Source organism: Terrapene carolina, unplaced genomic scaffold (genome assembly GCF_002925995.2).
Source record: "Terrapene carolina triunguis isolate 2854851 unplaced genomic scaffold, T_m_triunguis-2.0 Scaffold95, whole genome shotgun sequence".
Classification (NCBI taxonomy): Eukaryota; Metazoa; Chordata; order Testudines; family Emydidae; genus Terrapene; species Terrapene triunguis.
In genome coordinates, this window is record NW_020664446.1 from 31,289,258 (window position 1) to 31,305,646 (window position 16,389).

General features: G+C 45.5%; 1 protein-coding gene across 1 annotated transcript; it reads left to right on the forward strand.

The window, feature by feature from the left end:
- The first annotated feature begins 4,236 nt into the window (after positions 1-4,236).
- On the forward strand, positions 4,237-10,587 carry HHEX (hematopoietically expressed homeobox). The gene is made up of 4 exons (XM_024192623.3): positions 4,237-4,783; positions 6,855-7,033; positions 7,462-7,512; positions 9,326-10,587. The coding sequence occupies exons 1-4, from the start codon at positions 4,393-4,395 to the stop codon at positions 9,557-9,559; spliced, it is 855 nt and encodes a 284-aa protein (XP_024048391.1). The 5' UTR covers positions 4,237-4,392; the 3' UTR covers positions 9,560-10,587.
- Positions 10,588-16,389: the final 5,802 nt, after the last annotated feature.

The window sequence follows — 16,389 nt, forward strand, 5'->3', positions numbered from 1 at the left end:
AACTATTGGTCCCCAAATGAAATTAATAGGCAGCAGGTTTAAAACAAAAAAAAAGGAAGTATTTTTTCACACAGCGCACAGTCAACCTGTGGAACTCCTTGCCAGAGGATATTGTGAAGTCCAAGACTATAACAGGGTTCAAAAAAGAACTAGATAAGTTTATGGAGGATAGGTCCATCAATGGCTATTAGCCAGGATGGGCAGGGATGGTGTCCCTAGCCTCTGTTTGCCAGAAGCTGGGAATGGGCAACAGGGGATGGATCACTTGATGATTACCTGTTCTGTTCATTCCCTCTGGGGAACCTGGCATTGGCCACTGTCAGAAGACAGGTTACTGGGCTAGATGGACCTTTGGTCTGAGCCAGTATGCCAGTTCTTATGTTCTTATGAGTAACAGCTGATTTCACCCAGGGGCTGTAGGGTTGGATGAGAACTGGGTCCTTTATGCTCCATCATACAGTCAGTGCCTAAATGGCTGATATCCTTAAAGTAAGGTGCACATAATCCCCATTTTTATGCAGAACTTCTCAAAGATAAGGGCAATTTTAGAAAAATTAGGTGGGAGGATACAGCCTTAAAATTATTAAACAAAATAATGGGTTCCACAGTCGATCATGTGCCCTTTGGGGTGACTTTATAGTGGTGCAGGTGAGAGATACATAACTAAGGACAAATAAGAACCTTTAGATCAGCAAGTAAACTTGTAGGTGTTTAAAATATATTGCATATATTTCAAAGCTCGCTAGTCAAATCAGTTATGAGCTAATAAGAAAGGTTAACTATGAACTAACTTTGCTTGGACTGACCCAAAGAGCATAATTTCCCCCGTGCTCTTTCAGATAAAATAAGGAGAATTGTAGCAAGAACATAGAACAATGCTCCAAGTTTCAAAGAGCTATATTGCTTGTATTGATCTAGTAGCGTCTACAATACCGTTACAATCTCTTATTTTAAATGCGTGTTGCTCTGTAAATTCCAACCAGAATGCATGTTTATAGCAATAGTATTAGTAATAACATTCTATATCCTTAATTTTTAAAAATCTCATGCTGCATTAAAAACGTGTAGGTTAAGAAGTACCTCTTTCAGAAACGGCAAACAAAATGTATGCTCCAAAAGAAAAAAGAAAAGGAGGAAAAGTCTTATTTAATCCAGAAAATAAATTAAAATCTCATGTATTTTTATTGGTTTTAGTATCCAGCAGAGTGAAAATATTGAAACTCCGAGACCTCTTGCATTAAAAAGTCACAACTGTTCTATTTTATTAGTTCTGACTGTGTGAAAAAAATTATAAGGGCAACATTGAAAAAACCTGGGGTTTAGAGCCCCGAATGGCTATAAAAACAATAAAATCAACTATAAAACCTACACTAGTGATATTAAAAAATTATGTAGTTCAATAAATGTGACATTTCATGAATGTGGATTTAATAGTTTTCAGCCGACAGAAAAGAGAAGGCAAAGGTCTAACAATTGGATTTGAAAGGGGCGGTGTTGTAGAAGCGCAAAATTAAGTGCTTCATTTTCCTTGTTAGGGATTATGCAGTGGTAGTGGAATGTAATAACTGTGCCATTAAAACTTCCTTTTAACAAGGCCTATTGCTTGTATAAAAGTCAGAAAAGAGTAATCTCTTCCTCTATTTGTTTTCCAATAATACAGCAAAACATGGAGGTTTCTCGGCTTAAACTTGTTCTCAGGGTTTTGAATCAACAGCTTGTAAAATATTGTGGGGCCCAATATATTGTTGCTTCATATCGTGCACATCGTTATTCTAAAGGGCAACGGGTCATCAGTTTATTGTACGTTTATTAAATAAATAACGCTGCAAATCCAACACTTCCACTTGAAAATATTAGCTAAATCCCATGGAAAAAGCAATGCCTGGGAGACTTAATACAGAGAAAAAATAATCAGAATTGTCAGTTTAATTTACGGGTACCTGAAATTTACAAGACACAGGCATACACTTTAAAGGTGAGTTTTGGCATTTGTTAACAATGTAAAAATCCTGTATTATTAAAAAATATATTTCCATTTCACCAACACCCCTTCCTCCTGTTCTGAGCCTTAGTTATTAAGATCTTTGTAGGTTTTAACCGGAGACCATTTTTTTCTTTACCAGCACCTGTTATTCCTTAACCATTTTAGTCATCTGTGTTCGGTGTCACCACTGGTGAATTGTTTCAGAGTGGTAGCCCTGTTAGTCTGGATCAGCAAAAACAACGAGAAGTACTTGTGGCACCTTGAGACTAACAAAGCGAGAGAGTGTACACGGAAAAATCGATCAATGGAAAATTCTCCCATATAGACATGCATTCATCAATCTATTTTCCAAATATTCAGATAGAAAAAAACTCCGCACTGACTCCTCGGGAATAAGTTCACTTTCAAAGAAAGGCATTTCATTGGAGAACATTTTGTGAACAGTTTTCTGTAGGGGAGGCGGGCTTGGAGGAGTATTCCTTCTAGCACATAACTACTAACTAGAGAGGGGGTAGCAGTCATTTACTTCAGCAGCTGGGCTGCTTCAGTAAGGAAGGCGAGCGCAGCCCGTGGGCTTGAGCATTGCTTTCCTCCACGTCGTGAATACACAAACTGGGGACCGATCAGCAAACTATGCACACAGTTTTAAATATGAAATCGATCATGGGATCCAGGTGGCGCTATTAAAGAGGAAAGCCATCGGAGGCTGCGGTACTGCAAGGCAGGGGCAGCTGTGCTTGTTCTCTGCTGCTAGTGTGTAGGAAGGTGGACCCCAGCGCCTGAAATCCCCTTCAGATCCGGTGCGTCTGGCGCCTGGCCTTCGGCGGCTCAGTCCAGCTGCTGGACACCAACCATCACCTTTGTTTACTGTCGGGGTCGCCGCTAGCTGGAAGCTTTGTGCCTGAGGATTCCGTGTCTGACGAGGTGATGAGAAGTGCAGCAGGAAATAATGCCTGCATACCTAATTCCCTGCCCGTGACCCAGCCCGGGCCGGGGGGCCCAGGGACTGTCAACAGCTCAGTTAGGGCCCGGGGAGCGGTCCTGATAAACGGAGATACAGGAGATTAAGGAGTCTCCGTAGCTGCTCTTTAAATACATCAGCAGCTCCTTCGGATACACTGTGGGCTCGCGGGTTGGGCGATTCAATCAATACGTGTCAAGCAAGCCAGGTTTGAGCTGTGTTCTCACTACTCACGGGAGAGCCAGACCGGCGCGGCGCGGCTCTGCCCTACAGCGAGCCCAGAGGACGGAGAGGGCGTGTCAGCGCTGGGTGCTCACCTCCAGCGCTCACCTCCTTCTGGTCCTGCTACAGGCGGCCCCAATCACCTGTCCTAACCAAGCAGCCAGTGACACCCACACTGAGGTGGTGAGTCCGGACCCCTTCAGGGCGAAGGACACTAGTGGCGGGAGTGACCGTGGCTCCTGGAAAATCCTACAGGGAGGGATGTCTCCCACTTAACTCTGCTACCAGGGATGTTTGCCCAGCATAAACCCTACCTTTGAGCACAATGAGCGGGCTGGAGAGCTAGTACTAGTAGCCGACTGCCCTCCCTCCCCCTAGCTGTGGCTGGAGCTGTGCTGGGCCAGGGGTGTGTCCTGCCCTGGTATAGCTCGCAGCTGCTCCCTGCACAGCCAGGATGGTCACTGCATCAGAGACAAAAACGCCATCCACATCCAAAGAAAGGAGCAGGAGCCTGTCGGTCACTAGGACCCGGGGAATGTGTGTGCAGCAGGGCAATAAATGCCCCCCAACAGTACCATAAGGGAGGGCCAGAACAGCAATACTGGGTCAGACCAATGGCCCATCTAGCTCAGTGCCAATGGCAGATGCTTCCCAGGGAATGAACAGAACAGGGCAATCATTGAGTGATCCAGCCCCGTTGTCCCAGTGCCAGCTTCTGGCAGCCTGAGGTTTAGGGACACCCAGAGGCTGGGGTTGCCTCCCAGCCCATCTTGGCTAATAGCCACTGAAGGACCTACCCTCCCTGATTTTAGCTAATTCTTTTTAAACCCGGTTATACTTTGGTGGGGATTCCGCTCCGCTTTCTGCTCCCACTTGCTCCAGTGATCAATGGGCTCCAGCGCTTGTTGATTGGCGCCGTGGGGAGTTTGCTCAGGGGGAGTGTTTGCCAATGGGGGGTTTGGCTTTCCCCTCCCTGGACAGGCTCATTGGCTAGACACAGCACTGGCAGGAAGGGGACAGAGCCCGGGCGGCCCCGCCCAGCGCCAATAGAAACCTATTGAAGGGTAATCTGAGCCCGGAGAAATTCGCTGCTGCGGTGCAGGCATCAGCCCTGAGGCTGGGGCTGCTTTCGGGCGGGTTGCTGCTGGGGGGCGCGTGTCTCTGCGCCGGGCCAGGCAGCGCAGCCTGAGGGGGAAGGGAGGGGAGCGCCGAGCGCGGCGGAGCCATGCAGTACCAGCACCCGGCCTCTGCCCCGGCCGCCGCGGCCATGGGGGTGAGCGTGCCGCTCTACGCGCCCACCCCGCTGCTGCAGCCCGTGCACCCCACGCCCTTCTACATCGAGGACATCCTGGGCAGAGGGGCTGGCGCGCCCCCCGCGCCGCACCCCCTGCCCTCGCCGGCGCCGCCGACTCTGCCGTCTCCCAACTCCTCCTTCACCAGCCTGGTGTCCACCTACAGGACCCCCATCTACGAGCCGACCCCGATCCACCCGGCCTTCTCCCACCATCCTGCCCTGGCTGCTACCTACGGCGGCAGCACCTACGCCGGCCCCCTGTATCCTTTCCCCCGGACCGTGAACGACTACACGCACGCTCTGATCCGGCACGACCCCCTGGGTAAGCAACGCCGCTCCCCTCTCCCTCCTCCCCCAGCTTCTCTCCCCTTCTGGCTCCTCGCCTCGCCCTGCACTGGGTCCCCGCGCGGTTGGGTCCCAGCAGGGCTGGCGGTGCTTCTGCATTTCTGCTGCTGGGGGCTGCAATTGAAAGTCATTGAAACTCTCTCTGGCCTCAGTTTGATTTACAGTAAACTGAGAAGCGCTGAGCTCTCGCGTTTGGAACCAGACCGCAGCGCCCGCCCGCTGGTGACTCAGATTTGTTTTCCTTCAACCAAGTGACTCTGAGTGTCCTTAGTAATGTCGCGTGTGGTTTTAGTGGAGAGTTTTAATTGTAGTGAAAAATCGTATTTCAGATCTGAGTCTTTGCCTGCAGATGACTTAAAACGCTTGGCTGCTGATTCTGATCTCACTGGGACCCGAGTAACTCAGGCGCACTAGTGCACCCCCTCAATAAGTCAGATCAGAATCAGGCCCCGTCACTCTTCTATTGCAACCCCCAGGACGGTCCCTGCTCTACCCCGCTCAGCAAGGCTGAGATCTTCAATCCCTTGGGGGCTGAGCCCAGCCTCAGCCGGCTCAGCGCGCTGATAGCGGCAGCACTTGTTCTTAGTGATTGCAAAACTGGACCTGACTCACCAAATTTGTGCAGTGAAGGAGGCTGACCCTTTCCGTTCATACAGGAAATCTTGAGCTCTCGATAGGAGTAAATCTGGTTTCAGAAGCTGTTAAGTGTTTTCCTGGCTGCCTGAAGCAGGCTCTTCCCCGGGAGTCGTGCACACTGCTGATTATTTTATCGACATCCTCAATACAGACAAATTCAGGAAACACTCGACTTCTGATAGCCGGGATCCGTTTTTCTGATATTGTTCATTTCCTCTGTGTGGGATGTGACTTTATGACAGCTAAAATAACCAGTTGCTTCCTATTTTTTGAGTCTGTTTTGCACCAGAATTACTAAAGCCTGACGCAAGCAAAATCTTGAAAAACAATGCTGCATTTCAAAGGGTACAGACAGAAAAGCAAACAGTGACTCAAAGGCTCTAACTGGAGAGTTGCTGGACCAGAGGCCACTGCAACTTGTTTTATTTGGTTTGATGTAATTAAGTGTGGATTCCTGCACCTCCTTCCATATACATTGCATACGACCATCAGACCCAATAGCTACATTTCGATTGCTAATGTTAAGTAATTAACCACCAATTGCCTATGCCCCTTGGGGGTCTCCAACAACTCACCTACTAGCATTTGGTATTTAGCTACAGCATAGTCTGTGTGATTAATATGGATATACAAAATACAGATTCAGTGATAGATTCCACGTTAGGTATTTCCAAAGAAATGCTGCCAACCCGTGTGGAAGGTGAAGTACACAGATAATGACAGTACTTTCTAGCACAAACCATTGACAGACTCGAGATAGTGAGTACTTCAGTAAGGCATGCGCTCAGCATGCGGGCAAACATTTGCACAAAGAAGGCAAGGTAGTTTCTTTGGGTTATTACAGTGAAAGAGCAGAAGGAAGCAAAGTTTTTTTTCTCTCTCTCTCTTTTCTTTGCGAGATAGACCAACAGGAAACACATTGACGGAAATGTTGCCATAGCCCTTAGGGTGGCTTTAACTGGTCTCCTCTGCTCGACTGATGTAAAAATCAGAGGCGAAAGATCAAGCTAAGGCTGAAAAGTCAGCGTGCACTGAAAGCAAAGCGCCTCAGAGCCACACTGCGCCCAGCGCTTGTGGTCCTTCTGGCGAGGGAGGGTACACACGCTGTGCAATAAGTTCTGACCAGTGGGGAAACGCACCGACTTCCCATTTGGGAAGCGAGTGTTTCTATTACAGTAAAGGGCCCCGGGGTATCACAAAGAAGCAGCAATGTGTGTGCGGCACCCACAGCGAACGCCTCCCCCTCTGTTACCCTAGGACCCTCCGGTGCAGCTGCTCCTAGGGCCAAGTTTCTCTGCAGGGCGGGCGTAAGCCCCGGGACTGGAGCCCAGCCCCAAGCCGCGTGAGAGACAAGCCCCAGCGCCACAGCTACTGTCTGCCACTAACGTGCCGGGATTGTGTCTCTTTTGAAGGGAAGCCCTTGCTCTGGAGTCCCTTCATCCAGCGGCCGCTGCACAAGAGGAAAGGGGGCCAAGTTCGCTTCTCCAATGACCAGACCATCGAGCTGGAGAAGAAGTTTGAGACCCAAAAGTATCTCTCGCCGCCGGAAAGAAAGCGACTGGCCAAGATGCTCCAGCTGAGCGAGAGGCAGGTGAGGCCAAGCAAATCCCCCCGCCCACGTGGGAGCACAGTACAGGGCTGACGCGCGTAGGCCCCACAGGATACACATGGGGTGTCCTGCGCCTTGGGGAGCCAAGGCCATAACTCCCCATGACTCCCGAACGAGCGCTCTCCTTGACCGCTCTGTCAACCAGACAGGTGCGTGTAAATCCCTGCATGTTCCGCGGGTTTGAGTTTCTCCTGGGGCTAAATTCGGCTCTCAGTGGCCGGGGTTGAAATCAGGAGTGACTCAGACGTTCTCCGCGTTTACACTGGGGTCGCTGAGCAGCCCGCTTTTTGCTGCTTATTTTTTCTTTTTCCTCTTTTTTCATCCCACCCGAGCAAATGGACTTTGTTTTAAGCTGAGCCCGGGATATACCGAATGGGGGACAACGTTGTGCCCTTTTCTGTTCTTTTTAGGTCAAAACTTGGTTTCAGAATCGCAGAGCTAAATGGAGGCGCCTAAAGCAGGTACTGGGATGTTTCTGTTTCTATAGAAATAAGTATTTTAATAATCTTATCGTAGAACGTGATCGCCTATTCCAGCTTGTATGCAAAAGTCATTTGAAAGGCTGTTTAACCTCTTCACCTTGATTAAAAAGGCAAATAGTCATGCTGGAATCCAGGATGGCTCGTTCAGGCAGCACTAATGTTAAAAGCTCCTAATGTAGTTCCTCTATCAATTATGCCTGGGTTTTCACACACTGCCTATTAAAACTCCACACTAATTGTTTTGTAAACCCATATGTTGTTTATCTAATTAACGCAGAGAAGATAAGTAATTGTCAGTAAATTGCTTAGGCAGTTGTCTTTGGGAGAATATTTACTAGTCCTTTTAATTACACATTTATAGCAAGTACAGGCAGATTTATTATATAAAGGCTGGAAAATAAATATACAAAAGCCTGTTTATTGTTTTGAGCCCTAGGGAAAAATAATTAGCTTGTGAGTTCATTTAGTTTAGGGTCAGTCACTTACAGCCCATTAGACTGGAAATTATAATACTTTCCCTCAAATAAAGTGTATACATATCAGTAAATCATTATTTACCTGATCGTACTGGTTTTTTTATCTGGTTAAGCTCCCATCGAGGTACCTGATAAAGGGCTTTAAAAATTATGTAGAAATGAAAAAAATTAAAAATTCCAACATCGTGTTCAGTCTAATCCTCCAATAAACACAAAGTGAAGATTTGTTTTAAATCTTACTATTTTTCATCAGTAATTCGCGGGGGGGATTATATGTTAATGAAAAACAAAGATTAACAGCAGTGTGAAGTTGTTGACTATGTTTACTATATGAACATTTTCCGGTTTCACCTGTTCCTCAGTCTACTTTTATTAATAACTCTAGGTTTATGTAGAGCTGTACTTATTGCTATAGAAATAATTACTTTCAAGGGAGTCGTTTCCCCTGAGAAACATACAATGGGCTGATTCCTGCTCTAAAATATCCTGAGACATGGCTTGGAATCTGGGACATTTTAAGTCACTGCCTCCTTTTTAGTCAGTCAGGTCCATATCCCAGGTACATTTCCACCTATGCCTTCTCTTTGCTCTAGAAAGCTTCATGCCTCCTGAATCATTTCGAAATTAGCATTTTTAATGTCTGGTTTTAGGCTTAGGACAACTTGATGGTTGGTAATTTTCTCATTTCTTTCCTATGACATGAAGGGCCTTGGTTCTGCCTCCCATTGAAGCCAAAGGCAGTTTTGGCATTGGTTTCAATGAAAGGATGATCCGGTCCAGAAAGAAGCAGCTGGTCAGTTTTTGCGGTTTATTTTCTGAGAACAAAATCACTTTCAAAATGCTCTTGGATCAAGGTTCTTGCTGGGAGGTATTTGAGATGATGATGATATTGCCTGGGAGCCTGGTGCTACTGAGCCCATGACAAAACTGCCAGTGACTTCAGTGGGAGCGGGAACAAGCCCATATGGATCCCTTATGTTTGTGATGCCTCTTAGCTGTCCTGTCCCGTCTCATTTTGGTGCAAGCACAGTTCCTCCTTTCTTAATGGTTCTTTAATCCCATCTGCTCAGTGGGACACTTTTATAAGGAAGAAGTGCTCACAGCTGTACACATCCATTTCCATAAGCATTTAACAAGCAGAGCAGCGCATTGAATGAAACAGCCCAGACCGCCTGAAAATGCCCCAGAATCGTAGGCTTAGAACTAACCCCCTCAAACAATTCACTTTGCCTCACAACATTGCCTTGACTCACGGGTGTTCTGATTGTGTTGGCTATATTTCAGTGTCAAGCTAGTTGTTTACTGATTAATTTTAGGAGAACCCTCAAGGCAGCAAAAAAGAAGAAACTGAAAGTGTGGATAGCCACTGTGATAAAAGGCAAGAGAGCTGTCTGACCCCTGAGCAGAAGAATAAAGAAGTCTCTCTGGATGGGTCTCAGTACACCCCCTCACCAGTCTCTCAGGAGGACCTTGAGTCAGAAATCTCAGATGATTCCGATCAAGAAGTGGACATTGAAGGTGATAAAGGCTATTATAATTCTACCCACTAATGGATCCACTTTTAAGAATGGACCCTAATTCAGCTTGCACTTTAATAGGAGCTGGCTTGTAAAGAATGTTTTGCTACAGAAGAAAACTTCCACCATTTGTCAGAGACAACCACTTCACCTAGTTTTGTAAATCTAAAACCAAACTATTTTGTGCAGACAGTTGATTCATGGGCAGATCTTTATTTTGGATAAAGGAACAGGTCCATGTTTTGTATTTAATTTGTAAGATATACTTGTACATTGATTAATGTTCTAACTGAAATATAATAATACTATGTCCTGTCTTTACTGACTTGGGTCTGATCCAGCCATCTTTTTGCAGTCAGGCAGAACTCCCATTTATTTCAACTTCAACTGGGAAGTGAGAGTGAACTGCAGGGCTATGACCTTTTATGTATATACAAAATGTAGCTTAAAAGAATAGACTGTCTTTCAAAAGTCTCCATTCCTATCAAAGGAATATATTTAATGAAATGGAGAGGGATTTGATAATTCTCATCAAGTGCCTTATACCTTCCCTCTCATGACGCATATGGTGCTTTTCTTCAAGACATTATTCTATTTATGCTACAGGTCATTTGTAAAAGCTGATTTTTACTTTTATATTACACACAATTCATATACAGTGCCCTTTTGAATGCGGGGTCCCTGGAGATGTTGCCTTGCAATCTGTCTGATTCTATTTGTAGGAGAAATATTTTTGATTAAAATCTATCAAGCTGGTTTTGCCTGATTTATAGTTTACTTCCTCTGTTTCACAAGAAAATGTGACAAATGATAGGGCCCTACTGCAGGAGAAAAACTGACACCAGCTGCTGGATGGTAAGGTAGGCATGAGAAGTTAATGCCTATTGTATACATATCTGTCTCTGTATATATTCCTTTGCTTTACAAATCTTGCGGTTTTATACCTCAAATTGTTCGTATTTTGTACATATTTGTTTATTGTTTAAAAAAAAGCCCCAAACTGGTATTTAAATTTTTGTTGAAGAACTTGTCTGTGAAATAAAACTGAACTCTGGACCACCCGAGATATTGGACAGTCACTTCTTTGAAACATGCATGTTTGCAATAGAATTTATGTCTTTTCCAAAAAGCCTTTAACCAACTCCATTTCCAGCCTATCATACAACTGGGGGGGGGGGGGAGCAAGTTTCCTTCTGAGTTTATTGGTGGGATGGGTCGTGAAACTGACTTCATGGCTTTAGAGGATTCTGAGCAGCTCCATGCTCAGAACTTCTCGGTTGAATTTGGGATTGCTTTTCTCTTACAGCCTGCAGCTCCGCCCTCGTGTTTGATACAGTCTGTAAAAAATACCATGCCCCCTGCCCATCGGAATACAGAGCGAGGTGGAATATTAGCCACCGAGAGAAGGGGGCGGTTTTGAAGTGTCAGTCCTGTTGTAAAGTTTTACAGGGAGCTCTTAAGTGATCCAAGTATTTGGAGAGAGAAAGAAAAAGGGAAACTTAAATCAAAGTGGACGTGGGGTGGATTAAAAATGAAAACCTTTGTGGCTCCCTGGGGACGGGGGTATTGATTTCCCTGGCGCTGCCCAGCTCTGGCTGCCGTTGACCTGCCTGAGTCAATAATGGTTATTTATCCTAGCCGCCATTCTCCGAAATCAGAGTCTTCTGGGAACAGGAGCCCCAGGGAATAAAGGGGAGAGAAGACAGTAAGCTGCCGGGAGGAAACGAGGATGGGAGAGGGTTAGGCTCAAGGACAATAATGATAATCGTCAATATAATATAATAATGCCTGCCACATTTGAGAGAGTCACGCATTCCCCAGCCGGTGTCTTTCTTACACCAAACTCTACAGCTTTGTGCCTCCTCTATATTAAGTGATGTGTTATTGCTCCTATTATTATCTCCATTCTATTCCGAGGATCTGGAGTAGGATCGATCTCTACCCCTGCTCTACAGACAAAAGTCTGCGGTAAGCCCCTGGGTCAGGCCTCGGGGGTTTCTCCTCAGCAAGTGACCCTGAGCAGGAGGATCCAAAAGAACTCGTGGAAACAGGTTTGTGAAGAAGGGTTGCTAAGGACTGGGCATCCTGCTGGTTCCTCAAGCCGACGGAGCCCTAGTTAGCACGCGTGGGTGGCTGGCGGACACAGCCAAACTGGCTGCTAATGAGGGTCACTGCAGGGGTTCATGGGTTTGTGGTGGGACGTGTTGTGGGGGCTGAAATGTTGCCAGGAACCCAACCTGGAGGTGTTTTCTCCAGACAGGATTCTGAATGCATCGGCAGTGGCACAGGGCTACTGCCAGAGGCAAAGGCAGAGCTGAGGAAGAAATGGCAGCTGTGAAGGTCTTTTCGGGCTCAGTTAAGACTCTCATTACTATGCAAACAACTGTGTGCCCCAGGGAATCTCCCAGTTGTCGGACTACAGCCGGCAGAATCTGGCCCTTTGCACTAGTTACCTTCTTGTGGTGAGAAGGGGAATTTCCGAAAGGGCCACCATTGGGGAGACCTTCTCCGGTATAAGAAAGTGGAAAGTGCCCTGTGAAAGATGGGAACAGGATGAAGCTCTGTGCTTTCTGCCTGCCCTAGTTCCCTAAGTCTCATCAGAGAGGGGCCCGTTCCTGCTTTATTTACTTCAGTGGGAGTTCTGGGTGCGCAGGTATGCGGGTGCAATACTTTGCACTGAATATAAACACTCCCCAGTGTGGCATCTTGCCTGTTTTCAAGGAGCCTGCTATATAAATCTCCGCTCCTGCGAACTCCCAGTTACCTTTGGTTAACACTTCAGTCCTGTTTATATGTGTGTTGGGACATGTCCGGGGCAGTTTCCCTCCCTTCTGCAATTACATGGAGGCTGCCTAGTAAACATTCTTTTACCTTGGCAGCCCCACAGTACGATTAGGGGCCAGGATTGGAATCAGACCTATTTTCCGTGGGGGGTGCATGTGTATGAGAGTGTACGTGGGAGGGATTGTTTTCTCTACAGCTGTGCAACACCAGAAAGGAAATTACCTCTGAAAACAAAAGCCTTTCCCAGAAGTAATTTGTATTAAGAGAATACAGGGTTGTTGTAGGCTGCAGATTTGTCCTTTTCTTCCTTTAGCGCAAACCAGTGATAGCGCAGGGGCTGCGGCTTGGAGAAAGGACTTCTCTCTGTGTGTCTCTCTAGCCTTGCTCAGGCGAAACGCCCACAGAAGTCAGTGGGACTTTCCCTGTGTAAAGTACTGAGAGACTAGAATCCCCAGGAGATAATTCCAGATGCTGTTAGTCTTCACCGTGGGCAGACTGTGCCTCTACACATAAAGCCAGGGGAGTCCTACCTTATATTAGGGTTTTCTCTTGTGACCATCACCGTAGCATCTAAGCAAGGGTGTCCAAACATTTCTCTCTTTAGAAACAGCTGCTGTGTGTTTGTGGCTCGACATAACGAGCCAGGTTATGATCCCACTTATGCTGGTGTAAATCCGGTGTAACTCCACTTAAGTCAATATACGTATTGATTTACACCAGGGTAAGAGACTTGCGTCTGATGAAGTGGGCATTCACCCACGAAAGCTTATGCTCCAATACTTCTGTTAGTCTTAAAGGTGCCACAGGACCCTCTGTTGCTTTTTACAGATTCAGACTAACACGGATACCCCTCTGATACTAGACAACAGACTGTGGCCTGATTCCAGTACAGCTTCATGTAGCACTGGGACAACCAGCGAATCTATTCTTGTAAAACAGAAAGAATGGGACAGAGTGGATTATTATAGGCTCCTACTCTACTTTGCTAGAGTTCAGTGGAACTCTTCCAAGAGGTATGTCTTGAACTCAGCACTTTGATTTATTTCAGGATTGAAATGCACAGTTCCTTTACAGCCTTTATTAGTTCTTTAGGTGTCCTCAGTGGGCCAAATTCTGCTCCGCACCAAAAAACCTTCACACCGTCCCCACTGAATTCATTAGTGCTGCACATAACTGAGAGCAGAATTTTAGTGGGCCAACTTAAGGCCTGGTGTTAGTGGGTGGAAATCTATGGACATCTCTGGGTGAAATTCAGTGGTTTGCTACATTCGCCTCTGCTTGTAGGCTGCTCCTGTTTTGCTCACCTACTGAATGCCAGCTTATGCTGCGTAATTTATGCCACCTTTCGAAAGCCCCCAATGAATGAATTTTATCTCTGTAACCTGATTATACCAAGAGTCTAAAACACCCACATACACACCTTTAACCTTTTTTATTCCCGGTGCGTGTGCACAGCATGCATCAAACAGAGCTAAGTTTAATAACAGAGCTTTGCTATGGCAAATAAGGGTTGGCTATAGAGACAAACAGAGGTTTCCATTTATTTTGTCTGTGTAATACCTCCCGTAAGCCTTCACACAGGGCTAAGCCATGATGTGACATGCTTGGGGAATTACATTTCTGCAAGATCCTCTCGGGTTTGAGATCTGTACCCATAATACAAATTGAACAGCCGAATCCAGTGTATTTCCTCCGTACAGAAACCAAATCAGTCAATATCAAGAAATCAGCTACTTACCCCAGGAGCTGAGCAGCGAGGAAGCAAGGCTGCTAAAGGCTACAGAATACAAGCCAGAAGGAGAGCAGCCGATGCAGCGGCGTATCCCAAACGTCTCGGCGATTTTGGGCACGCTCCAGCCTTTGGGCGATTAGCTCGGAGCCCACATTAGCGCCACACTCCTTCCCGTTCAGTTAGAAGTGCCCTGGCATAGAGGCTTTTAATGCGAGGCAAAGACTTTTCCAGGGATAGGTTGTTGTTTTACTGGAGACAGCATAAACCCGTGCAGCAGATTTATCAGACACCGATCTGTAACATAACATCTAAACAGATTAATGCTTTGAGCAAAACGGATTCATTTGTCTGCTTAAATTTACTTGTTTTTGATTTTTTTAAAGTTGTTCATCCAAATGGAATCTGAATAAGGAGGTTTTAGCGTAAATCGTTAAAGAAATATGCAAGTTCCTATAGCACCTATTTCTACATCCTCGGAAACTACAGCGGGGAATTTTAAAACATAAATATTTTTCTATGTATCCAGAAAGCTTGCTTGCTTTCTTTCTTTCTTTCTTTCTTTCTTTCTTTCTTTCTTTCTTTCCAGCAATGAGCTAAATGTACTTTATTTGCACATGGTTTCTGCTGGTTTTTAAGAACATAAAAAGATAAAATACAACATAACGGCAGTGCTGCCAGGTAGAGGTGAATGTTAAAATCCCTGAATACACTTTGCAACAGAAGAGTTACGCACTTTCCCGATAGTTTAATGCAGCAAAGAAAGCAGTATTGAGATGGGAAATCCTCCAGTGGTATATGTGATCGCTTTTCAGTGACAAATGTCCCTGACTGTGCCTTTAGCCATCTAACGCGTGTCTATGAGACATAGTCATGGTACACTGTAATCAGAAGCTCCACATTATCCTTATAGCAGAGAGTGATTACAAAATATCCAGGTTTCCGCTATATAGTCGGAATTCATTCAAGCAGGGACAAATACTGTAGTTCCTTCTTGCCTCTGTCAAAATGTCTGCATCATATTTAAATACAGTCCTCAGTTTGATTGCTAGAGAAATGGAAACAAACGACAGACCGATCAGTTTGTAACGCTAGAGCTGAGGTAGTGGCCACCCTATTCTGATATAAGGACATTGTGCAAGGGCTTATTTTGGATGTCTTGGCCCAGTCGAGAACACATCACAGCGAAGCACGAAGTTTGACTTCATTTATTGAGCACATTAATTGTGTTACTGTGTTTTCCTGGGGTGTTCAAGTGACCCGATCTTGCAGCCCATAAAGACAGAATTTCGATGCCAGTAAAGGCTGCAGGATCCGGTCCAGAAGCAGGAATGCGGGTTTTTCAAACGAACTGTCTCTCGAGAAAGCAGCGAAAGCACTGACTGAGTTAAACCAACCTCCAGCGGGCTTGGTGCTTGAAAACCCTGCACAGATTTACCCTGCTAGATGTTGACACGCAGCCCGCCCGTGTGTGTAAATGCAAACGACCGGAGATCTCCGAGCTGTGCTGTGACAGTGTTTTGCACTAGGCTGTGTCACATTATTCTCAACAGACACGGTACATTTTTATAACAGAAAACTGGACTCGGTAAATAGCAGCCTTGTGGGAGGTGAGGCGATACATTGGGTTAAAGACATTTTCTAAGTGATAATCGTGAAATGTGATGCCGCATATATCTGCTGTTTCATACAATCTATTTAGCGAAAGCAGTGCTGATAGTTATAATCCGAAGTTGGTCAGTCATGTACGGATAGGTCAGACATTTCTGAGCAGGTGGCAATACAGTTATTACCCGCACTTGAATTTAAATATGTCCTGCTTAGACCCACCGTGTGCCATTCAATATCTTTGGAAGGGTGGGAGTTACAATAACGTTACAAATAGATGGTTTACAAATTCCAGGAGATAAGAACATTCTGCTAAAATGTCAAGTGCAATTAAAATGAGTTAAAATGTTACTCACTAGGGCAACAGTTTCTACATGCAGACCTGTGTAGTTCGAAAGAGTGTCTCTTTCAGAGCAACAGAAGTTAGTGCAATAAAAGATTTTTCCTCACCCACCTGCCTCCCTACATTTAAAAGAGTTTCCTAATTTTATATCCAGACAATTCACCGCAGATTTGTCTAACATAACTCTCTAAACTGGAGATTAGCAACAGGAATTACATTTGTTAACAAACTGCGTTATTTGAGCAATCTCATCTATATTTAATCTTTCTCTTTGGGTAAGAACACCTTACATCTTTTGTTAATATCTGAGCCCCTTACTGTCCACATACTTTTTTATATTTGTTTGCATGTTGGCTATTTCATGTTGAATCAGCACGTATGACCTTTACAACACAACTC